At 53.3% G+C, this 11,228-nt stretch overlaps 1 protein-coding gene across 3 annotated transcripts; it reads right to left on the bottom strand.

Annotated features, from left to right (window-relative positions):
• Positions 1-3,863, bottom strand: FNDC11 (fibronectin type III domain containing 11). 3 transcript variants are annotated; one of them, XM_039563298.1, is made up of 2 exons: positions 3,603-3,863; positions 1-1,048 (listed from the first exon to the last, which is right to left on the bottom strand). In XM_039563298.1, exon 2 carries the CDS (start codon positions 1,028-1,030, stop codon positions 56-58), a length of 975 nt encoding a protein of 324 aa, XP_039419232.1. In that variant the 5' UTR covers positions 1,031-1,048; positions 3,603-3,863; the 3' UTR covers positions 1-55. The 3 variants fall into 3 exon arrangements, with proteins under 3 accessions (XP_039419232.1, XP_039419229.1, XP_039419231.1); XM_039563295.1 differs by lacking the exon at positions 3,603-3,863 and adding an exon at positions 3,069-3,354; XM_039563297.1 differs by lacking the exon at positions 3,603-3,863 and adding an exon at positions 3,069-3,354 and having other exon boundaries at positions 1-1,045.
• Positions 3,864-11,228: the final 7,365 nt, after the last annotated feature.

Below are 11,228 nucleotides of genomic sequence, written 5' to 3'. Positions count from 1 at the left end.
AACTGTTTAAACTATTTATTTTTAATTACTCTTACTCATCTTTTTCATTAAACCATTAAAGTGAGAGAGCCGGTCTTGTAAGCCGCCTCATCATGCTGCGGTTGGGGGCTTCCTTGGTGTCTTCAACAGGGTGAGATTTTGTCTTCAATATAATGCAGTCATGCCACTGCGAGTAGACGAGCGTGTGAGTGTCGGATCTCCTCACTTTGAACTCATACAACCTGCCAGGCTGCAGGTGGTCGATTATACACGGGTTGGAGATGACTTCCTGGATCCGGCCGTATCCTGGTTCTGTCTGACTGTTATCTGTCACTAGCTTGACCTCCAGCTGCCATCGTTCAAGGTGTGACTCTTGACTTTCAGTGAACCACTTGAGCTGGACCCAGGTCTGGCATGCAAATGACTCTATCCGATCAAAAATCGGCGGCTTCTTCGTATAGAGAGAAAAACTAATGGGAGGGTGTAGAGCACCTCCAAGATGTATCTGTGACACCAAACTGTGCTTGACATGGAGCTTCCTTGGCTCTTCCAAGGCAATGAGCTTATTTAAAAACATGGAGAGCTTGAGCACTCTCTTTATATTCAAGTCCCACTGGGAGAGGAAAGTTTCCACGTCACAGTTCTGTACGTAACGGCTCAACTCCTCCCGACCTCGTTCCAGCTGTTCCAACAGCTCAGTTAAAAGTGCCAGTTGGATTTCAGTCTGTTTTTTTCCCACCTTCTTGATCTTCTGGAGTTGGCAGGGGTTTGCTATTTGCAAGATGTCAGCAAAAATCATCATATTGTTCTGGTCTCTCACACACACGTGTCTGGGCTGAAACTTCAAGTAAAAGTAACACTTCTTCAGAAGATGAACTTTGTTCCAGTGGTACTGGAGGTGGTGGGCGTTCAAGTCAGAGTTCAGGAAATCCAAAACAAGGTTTTTGTTTCTCAGGTACTTCTCCATGCTGGCATTGCTGTCCTGTTCTTCTCTGGGTGCATGTCTTGGGGTGTCCGAACTGGTTTCATTCTCATGCAAAACCTTAGCCATGCTTCCAAAGCTTGGCTGCTGAGTAGGAAAGCAACAATAATAACATTAAGAACCAAAGGAAAAGCAGCTGTGAGGGAGTACAATCATGGCTATGACTCTTCTCTCTTAATTAAAGCTTAGCTTATAAAGAACTGTCAGACTAGATGTAGTTCCAGAGGAATTTTCTTCTATACTTGTATGGTTTCTAATGTTTTGTCTTCCAACTGGTCTTCCTCTACCCACCCTTGAGAGGTTCTACCTCTGCTTAATAGATTCACTGACAGAAACTATTCTCTGATACACTCTGCCAAAATTTCTCCCCATCTTATTATCTTGTTTCATTCTAATTAGCTACCTTTGTATTCCTGTAAGCAATTTCTTTCCATTCTTCTGCCTCTCTAGAGATGTCTATTTTTCTCTCTTTGTAATCTGCCAGGCTGTTGAGGTTTGAGGCCCATCTTCTCAGCCAGTTCCTACAGCTACATAATCACCTTGGTGATTCAAATTAACCCTCTGCCCCCACGTGAGCTGGAATGCAGCAGGCAGAACAATGCAATCCACTGAGTGCCACCTCACAACAGCTTCCAAGAGGAATGACAGCGTTTCCCCTGCACTTCTACCTTCACCAGTGGATTGGCAGTCATAACCTGACAATGTTTTCAGTGATGTGCTGCTTCCCCTATCTTTGGTTTTAGTTTGCATCATCTCAGACCATGAGGTCTACTTGCTTTCTTGCTTTTCTGCAGTGTATGGCAAGAGAACGACACACATGTAGAGCACCTGTAAACAGGTAGCAGATTGCCATGGAGGTGTTTAGGCAGTGGTTCTTGCAGCACCACTTCTGCTGGCTTAATCATAGCTGTTTGCAACGGCCTGGAGTGATGGGACAAGGGGGAGTGGCCTCAAACTGACAGAGGGCAGGGTTAGATAGGATATTAGGAAGAAATTCTTCCTTGTGAGAGTGGTGAGGCCCTGGCACAGGTTGCCCAGAGAAGCTGTGGCTGCCCCATCCCTGGAGGTGTTCAAGGCCAGGATGGATGGGGCTTGGAGCAACCTGGTCTAGTAAAAGGTGTCCCTGCCCATGGCAGGGCATTGGAATGAGATGAACGTTAAGGTCCTTTCCAACTCATTCATTCTGGAATGATTTTATACTTCATTTACTGGCAAAGATGTGCTCTGGCTGGCGGTGCCATCTGTGCCAAGGTGGAAGGTGTTTCTCTGTTGTGCTTTAGCTGAAGTGCTTGTGGCTCACACAGCTTATGTACCATAAACAGCAATTAGCTAAATAAATGTCTGTGTCCCTGTTGCTAGTGATACTGTAATGAGAACCCAGCTGGACATTTAGGTGGCTTTCACAAGCTGGACACACTTGATTTGAAAACAAAATAAATACAGTATTCTGAAACTAAGATCTAACTGGGATATTTTAATTCTTACATGCCCTCTAGAAGCTAGATGGTGAGATCTACTTGACAAAGCCATTTTTCTTGGCCTCATTTCCCCTAAATTCATAACAGAGCTAATAACACTTCCTCATAGGAATTCCAAGCATTCGTAAACCTTTCAGCTGTCTGGCCCTGAGCTGCACCACAGTTTATAGTAAGTCACTCATTTGCAACTTTATCTTCCAAGAGAGCTGTCAACTAAAAGAAAAACAAGCTGTATTTCCTTTTCACTTTTTTCTTTCCACAAAAAAAAACCGACCCAAACCAAAGCAGTACCAGCTCCAGGCATCGCGTGTGAAGCAGCAGGACCAGCACACGCGCCAGGTGACATTCCCCACTCTTGGAGGGATTTGGCTCTGCCAAGCAATGTGTTTGCCCACACACCGAGCTGTCATTGTGCTTATTTTCCTTGCTTTTCCCCATGTTTTTACATCCCCCCCCCCCCCTTTTTTTTTTCCCTGCCAGGGAGGGCTGGCTGAATTCCCTGCACTGCTGCTCTGTTTGCAGCCGGAGGGGGCTGCATCACCCACAGAGGGGGCTCTGTGTTCACCCAGGCCAGGGTTTGGAGCAGTCACAGGGGCACCCAGAGGCTGCCCCCTCGGGCTCCGACCCACCTCGTCAGGCCCGGGAGCTGTGTGCAGGCGCTCCTCAGGCCCGGGAGCTGTGTGCAGGCGCTCCTCAGGCCCCGGGAGCTGTGTGCAGGCGCTCCTCAGGCCCCGGGAGCTGTGTACAGGCGCTCCTCAGGCCCCGGGAGCTGTGTACAGGCGCTCCTCAGGCCCCGGGAGCTGTGTACAGGCGCTCCTCAGGCCCGGGAGCTGTGTGCAGGTGCTCCTCAGGCCCGGGAGCTGTGTACAGGTGCTCCGGTCCCGGCGCGGCCCGGCCGGATACACCCGCGGCCCGGCCCGGCCCGGCCCCGCAGGACGCGGCCGTTGCCACGGCGACCGCCAGGCCTGGGGAGCTGCGGCCGAACCAGGACAACCCCCGGAGTCGCTCATACCCTCCCCTCCGTAATTCACAGAATCGTTTGGGTTGGAAAGACCTTAAAGCTCATCCCGTTCCACGCCCCAGCTGTGGGTAGCGATGGCAGTAAATCCCAGTAATCGCCTTCCCAGCCGCTTCCCCTCCCGGCCCGCCCCGGTCCTTCGTACCTTCGGAGGCGTCAGGCTCGGTGGCACCGGCCGTCGTGGGGAGATCAGGGCTGCTCTGCCCGTGCAACGAGACGTGTCTGCGGTGTCTGCAAAGCGGTGACACGGCAGTGACACGGGGCAGCGCCATGGCACTCCGTGCCCGCTGCTGGGTCACAGTGGAACGGTGGAACCAGGGAAGATGGAATGTAGAATGATGGAACCGTGGAATCACAGGTTCACTGAATGGCTTGGGCTGGAAGATCACCTTGTTCCACCCCCTGCCATGGGCAGGGACACCTTCCACTATCCCAGGTTGCTCCAAGTCCCCACCAACCTGGCCTTGAACTCTGCCAGGGATGGGGCAGCCACAGCTTCTCTGGGCAGTCTGTGCCAGGGCCTCACCACCCTCACAGGAAGAATTTCTTCCTAATATTTAATCTAAATATCAGATGAAGCCCGGTGGGCTTTATGACATTGCTGAGAATGGGGGCTTATTTGCTTTTGGGGGGAGAATGTTGCAAAGTCCATTTGAGGCCAGTCACCAGCACTTCACTCTCCACAGTGACACTGAGGCTGTTTCACAGTCAAGAGTTTTGTTAAACACATAATCCTTATGAAAGAGCTGTGTTGAACTAGGATATAAAATGCTCCATTAAGTGCAGCAAACTTTCTTCTGGGGAGGAAGGGGTTTTCCTGCTCTGCTTTCCTATGGGACCTGGCTGCCCAGTCAGCTGTGTTACTGTGGAGAAGAGAGTCTGGTTCACGGTGGCAAGCTCCATACCACAACTGGTGAACTCATCAGCAAACTGGACAAGTCCCTGGGGCTGAAGGTGCCTTCGTACTCTCTGCTATTAAATCTTTGGGTCAGGGCTTAGCCTTAATGCTGTCTGGTGAGCTCAGCTGGAGCATCTCTGCTAAGCTTTTTTAATTGAATGACAGGCAGGATCCATAACGCCAGCCCTGAGCTCCTGCTTGAACATCAAGGGAGGAGGCGATCTGTCATTTTAAGAAATCAATGCATCTTCTCAAGGCAGCCAGAGCTTACTGTTTCATTTCACAGCTGCCAAGAGATTAACTATACAATTGTCAGGTGTGATCCTCTAACAGACAAGGGAGATAACGAGTATGAGTGAAAGCAGGTTGGTAGCCTTCTTTGGGAAGGAGGGCCACTGGAGATCGGTATTTGATAATTACACAAAGTTTCTGTGGGAAATGAAGGTTAATGCTCGTGTCATGGGTCTCGATACTGTTGTTTGGACTGTGTGTGCTGGGAACTGGAGCTGTACTTTCCAATCAGCCTTGGTGGTCTGAGGGTACGAGAAGAGTCCTGTCGAGGTCCAGCTTACCTTGCCTCCTGTGCCAGCTGGGCCCTGTGCCAGATGCCCAAGGAGGAATCATGGAATCATAGAATCACAGGATGGCTTGGTCTGGAAGGGACATTAATGCTCATCTCATTCCACCTGAGCACTTTCTATGAGCACAGCATGGTGCAAGTTGGAAACGGGGTTTATGGCTGGAGCTGTGCAGAGACTTGCACTGAGCTTGTTTGTACTCTATTGCCATAAATACTAACCTGAATCCCAACTTTAGCATGGAAACATGGAATCCCTTTGGCCACCCCTACCCTGAGCAACTGGCCAAGCTGTTTTCTTGGTTTTAGGGATAGGAGAATAAACCTGATTAGAATCTGCAGCTGAAATTTTAATATTTTCCATCACTTTGCGTCAGGATCAATTCAACTATAGGATTTTATAGCACTCTGTGAATCTCTTCGAATTAATACACATACAAATGTGTTTGAAGCATCCAACACCACATAACCCTTTAGCCCCCTCATCAGCTGAGCTCTGTGGCAGAGCTGACAGCCACTGTCACTCTGTTTGTCACTCTGCCCATCCTGTCCACAGCATCAAAATAAAGAACTTGTTAGTCCTGTCTGAGATCAAGATATAAGGAGACAATTGATTTTCCTCCTTCTTCTCATTAGTGAGCTCTGACACTTAATAAAACATATATTTCCAGACTCAGGGAAAGCAAAACATACGGATAGTGCCTGTCAAAGAGGGCTGGGAGCAGGGATTAATCTTTATGGAAAATCAATAGCTGGAACAGAAGAAATGGCAGAACCCAAATTAAAAGTCGCTGGCAATTTCTGCCTTCATATTTCACATCTTCTGCATTTCTGAAAAAGTGATTTGCTGCAAAGGCAACCACCACAGAGGCAGGGAGGAGGGCGGACTTTATGCCTGGTTCCTCTTCTGCTGCTTCCAGGTGGTACCTGGCAGGTGGAGGTGGGTGCCAGGTTTGGAGCAGCTCTTTGGGCAGCACCTGGTTCAAGGTGATCCCTGTCCCAGGACAGAGGGCTGTGCAACACTGACCTTTCTGCAAGAGGTTGTGACCCATTGGCAGCACTGTCATTAAAGTCTCCCAACATCACCACCTCCTCTGGGGTCCCTGATTTGTCCCTGCAGCCCCAAACAGTACCCACCCTTCAACATATTCACCTGGCTGCATGGAAGCAGGATTTTCAGAGCAACATAAAGGCTGCAGCCCCCGTCATCACAAGGGTATGACTGATTTACTCACTGCTTGCTCCAAGTTTCACTGGTGCCTCAGATACCTGAAATAAATTATACATTCCAAATATATTCCAGCTCTAAATCACAACCACACATCAGTGAACTCGTGGTGTTCGTCAGACTCTGATTCAGAGGCTCACTTTGAGAAGGAAGAGGAATGGAAGTTTTCTAAAGGAACCCGGGGGAAGGAGGGAGGGAATTGCTCTTGTGGGATACAAAAGCCCCAGCTGGACGAGGGCAGGAAAGAGTTGATTGTGTCCCCGAGGCAGCAATTATCTCCAGCTCATTACACCCACTAATGGGACCCGAGGAGGGAGCCCCAAAGCCTGGACCTGACAGAGTTTGTAGTGGCTGTTCGCATAGGGCAGGTCAATAAATTTGGGGCTTTGGAGGCTGGTTTGGGAGAAAAATCTTTGGTCTGAGCCTTGCACTCTGCTCCACGCAGGGCTGACAGCCTCGTATTTCCTCAGGAGCAGTTGCCTGCTAGGCTCTTCTTTCCTCCCCTGCTGATGGATGGGCAGCCTGGACAAGTCTTGGCACCAAAGAGGACCCCTGGGGCGGACACCCCCTCCTTTCTCCAGAGGTGACATTAATTTAAGCACCCGACACGTGCGGACATGAGAGTCGAGAGCCCGTCTGAGCCGCAGGCTGCAGCAGCGCTGGTTTATTGATGATCTCGCTCAGGGAGATGGAGCGGGGTCAGGGAAGCTCCTTTATCTTGCTGGAAGCTCATCAAAAGCCCGTTCGGATCTCCTTGTGCTGTGCTGAGCTTTGCAAGACAGACGTCCTTGAGCGTAAGTTCAAGGCAGGTTGCCCTGTCCCAGATCCCACGAGACACTGACAGGCTCATCCCAGCAGCGACTGTGTTTCCCCGTTTGTCCAGGACACTTCCCAAGGGTGTCACGTTTCCTTGGAAGTGCGAGAGCAAAGACGGGAAGTGGGAAACTTGCTGAGCCTGCAGCTTTGTCCCCTGGTCATCACCTGGGGTCGGTCCCTGCTCGGGGCTGTGCCTGGCGGGGAGCACAGCCGGGATAATGCCGGGGTGCAGCTCGCCTGGGGAGCGGGATGTCTGCCCTCTCCAGGGAATGGGACATGGACACAGCTCAAGGCTCGAGCATCGATCCCCCTGGGAAATGTGTTGACCGGCACAGCCACAGAGCAGAGCCGGCAGAGTTGCCCTGCTGTGATTTATCGCCCGGCTGGGCTTGCACTCCCTTCCATCTGTCTGGGCTTCCATCTCCCATGGATAAATCAGCCCGAAGCGTTTGATCCCACAACAGCCTACAAGCAAGGGGGGCTGCAAACCTCCAGGGTAGGAGCAAGGCAGGGGCTTTTATTTCTTGCAGGCTACAGTGGTTTGGGGAACATTTGTCTGTGTTTCCCAGACACAGGGCCAGGACTGTGTCTGTGCCACAAGGAGGGATTGAGGCTCACGGAGAGATAATGACCTGCTTGGGTTTGTGGAGAAGGGGTGGTGAACCCTGCACAGCCAGTTTAGTGTCCTCACTGATTCCTAGAAAGCTTTTTGGAGGGGCACGAGCATCTTTGATGCTACCACAGCACTGGCCCTTCCTGGGTTAAACAGGAGTGACTGTGAGGCTGGATCTGTATGGAGGGAGTGGAGTCAGTGCTTGGAGTCGTGCTGGGCTTTGCTGCTGCTCACAGGGTGCTCTCCTCACAGCTTCATCCAGCCCCGATGCTGGGGCAGGGGCTGTGGCACCCCATGGCTGTGGTCTAGGGGGTTGATCCAGGGGGGCTGGTGGGGCTGCAGCACAGGGCCAGAGCAGGGGGGGTCCTCGGGGGGTCCTGACAGCCCCCAGCTCCGGCAGCAGGACAGAAGAGTGAAGTCATGTCAGTGTCATCCCATCCATCTCTGCCGCTTGCAGGCTGGTCCTGGGGGAAGTGCAGGCTTTGGCAGCTCTAAGTGGGGTTGGAGGCGGATGCAATTCTGGAGAAGATTCCCTTGCAAAACCTGTAAAATAAAATAAAAAAATTAAAGTTCTTGGCTGAGAAGCTTGTTTAGAGATCTTGTCTCTGGCAGAGGAAATAGTTCTTAATTCCCTCCCTTGCTGCCTCCCAGCAAGTGCTGGGTCCCCAGAGGGGCACAGGCCATCACCTCTGTCAGGAAACGAGCTGGGGAAGCAGCTTTTGTTCACGGAACTGAGACTGACCCGAAGTGGCTCTGGGTGAAGCTGCTGCTGCTGCCACGTGCAGTCCCTACTTACAGGGAGAGGCAGGTGGGGTGTGCGTGGGGCGAGCAGACTGCACAATGCATTTGAGACAGATTGCAGGCAAAAATTACATTTTCTGAAGCCTTGTGTGGAATCAGGAGGTGGTTTGGGCGATGCTGCTCCCCCTGCTTCATCCGCTGGGTCCCCTGGGCAGGGCTGCCTGGGTTCTGCAGAAGGGGGAGTGAGGGGCCATGGCCATTCCACACACACTGGGGGTTGCACTGCTCCTGTGTGAGGTGCTGGGATACTGTGTGCAATGGGATGAAAGGTATTTAAGCTTGGTGCCATCCAGGGCCTTGTGTGCCGCATGGTAGAGCACTGGGGCCGGGCTGTCTGAGGACCCCCATGACTGTCCTGCCATTGAACAGGGGAACAGAAGGTGAGGAGTGTCCAGGCTTCTACCTCACAGTGGGTCAGTGGGGAGAGCAGAGTCCCTGCTCGCTTGGCTTTTGTCCCTTGTGTTCATTGTCACCTCCACCCGCACTGAGAGCCTTGTCTGAGTCATCTCCCTGCTCAATGGAGTGTGTGGGCTTAGTGCAGCTTTAGCTGTTCATCCTCTGCTGTGCTGGAGCCTGACACAGGCAAGTGGAGCAATTCATCAATGTGGGGATGAGGCAAATGAATGTCCTGTGCCGATGAAATGGACCTTGCCCTCCTCCCACCAGCTCAAGCAGCAGCTGGTGTCTCTCTGGCCCAGCGAGGGCTGCTGAAGTGGCTGCTGCTTGAGGAGCTCAAGAGATCTTAAAAGAAATACGGACTTATGTTTTGTGATGAATGACTTAGTGCTTTAGCTGTAAAATGCAGCCTCTGTGGAGAGGAGGGCCTTGAAAATGTTTCTGTTTGCAAGCAGAGAGAGGGAGAGCAAAGCCATGGCTGCAGCACCTCAGCCCTGCTCTGAGGTTTAATCCCTCCAGGTGAGATTGGTGCCGGCACTCAGGACTGTGACTGGCCTCATGGCCATGGTGGCTGCGAGGGCTGTCCTTGCCTTTCCCACCCTGGCCCTGCTGCGAGCACATCGCCTTCACCACGTGCAGTTCTGCCCCAGCACGTGCCCCACTCCTGGTCCCCAAGGAGCTCAGGGCAGGCGGTGGCTGCTAGGGTATTCTGTCAGCTGTCAAGTGCTTGAAGCGCCTTTGTGGAGTTCAGCAAACCTCTTTGCATGCGAAATAGCAGGTCTCCAGAGAGCAAATCCAGAGTGAAACATCTCTCCTGGTGATTGACATCAACGTCTCTCATTAATGGTGCTTTTCGGCTGTGCCGTACGGTCACCTGCCCTTACCGGCTCCTCACCTGCAGCACACGTGAGAGGTGAGCTGGGCTCCAAACCCAAGCTTCTGCTGGGGTTCTATTTCACCCCATTTGCAAGGGCTGAGCTGGGGGCCAGCTCACAGAGGAGAGCGAGATGCCATGAGCCTGGAGGCCACATGATCCTTGTCACTGGTGTAGCTTAAACCAGGGGCAAGTCACAAGAGCAGAAGCGTTCTTGGAGGTGCCGCAGCATTTGTGACAGAGATGTTGCGGTGACTGCATTTGGTGGGGGACAGCAGTGTAGCACAGCAGGTCTCTGCAGCTGCGTTTGTCACCAGGACAGGGACAGCCTCGGGGCTTGTCCTGCACGGGGGCCAGTGTGACTGGAGCCAGTGCAGCCCCTTCCCTGCCTGCAGGCAGGATGCTCCGGGCAGGACTGGGGGGGATGTTTGAGCACCCCGGACTGCCCCTCACAGTGGGTGCTGTGCAGTCAATACCGAGATAACCCATCAGGAAGGGGGAGGAAACACAGCTTGGGTCCCCCCCTTGCCAGCCGGTGAGCGGGGCTGCTCTGGCCCCTCGGCATCGCTCCGGCTGTGGTCGACCAGCCTCCCTGCGGCCCCACTGGGCTGAAAACATCCATTATAGGTGCCTGTCGGCAGCGATTACGGAGCACAATGCTGACGGCCGTGCGGGGGGAGCCCACGGCCACGGGGCCGGCGGCGCTGGGGCTGCCGCAGGGGGAGCGGGAGGGGAGGGCCGGCTGCCCAGCACGTCCCAGCGCGGGCGCGGCGGCTGCCGCGGGTCGTGCGAGGCTGCGGGGCCGTTACGCAAGGGCTGGCGAGCGGCGGAGCGCGGCCCCGGCTGCCGGGACAGCCTGTGGCCCACGCCGGCCCGGGCTGGCCCCAGGCTGCTGGAGACCTGTGGACGTCACCCACAGGAAAACTTCTCGTGGCTGCAGGATGCGGCTCAGCCTCGTAGTGCTTTTCCTATCGTGGATGGCAGTTGTGGCACTGGAGAGTGCCAGCTGCTGTGACCAGCTTGGGCATCTGGGATTTGGGGCAGAGGATCTGTGCAAAGGGAGAAAGTGTGGCTACTAAAGTAGCAGTTCTGCTGGGCTTTTCCTTGTGGGGTTTGCAGCCACCACGAGTGCGCAGCCAGCTGGGTGTGGGACTTTCGTCCTTTCTCCCAAACCGTGGGCTTGCCAGGGATGTGGCCAGATGGGGAGGAAGGGGCAGGACCGGGGGAAGAGGCAGGATGGGGAGGTGCTTCTGTGCAGGCAGAGGCCGAGCTTGCCTGTCCTGCTAATGACAGTGTCCTACTTGGTGTCTGCATCAAGAACGGGGCTAATCCTAATCCAGGGCAAGGATAAAAGGCCACAAGTGCCACATGCCAGGAGCCACGTTCTGGTTGGCACTGGCCACGGTGCCTTTGTTTAGTGCCCTAAGCCCCGAGGTCAGTCCAGCTAGCTCAGTTCTAGCTCAGGCTTAGCTGGACCTGCCCTCCAGGATGGAGACAGAGCTGCTTTAGGGCCTTGGTCTGCCCACTGCTGCCAGCATAGCCAAGGACAAACACACACAGAGCTCACG

This window comes from Corvus cornix, chromosome 20 (assembly GCF_000738735.6).
Source record: "Corvus cornix cornix isolate S_Up_H32 chromosome 20, ASM73873v5, whole genome shotgun sequence".
Classification (NCBI taxonomy): Eukaryota; Metazoa; Chordata; class Aves; order Passeriformes; family Corvidae; genus Corvus; species Corvus cornix.
The sequence above is the reverse complement of the archived record's forward strand: the minus strand, read 5'-3'. Positions and strand labels throughout refer to the sequence as shown.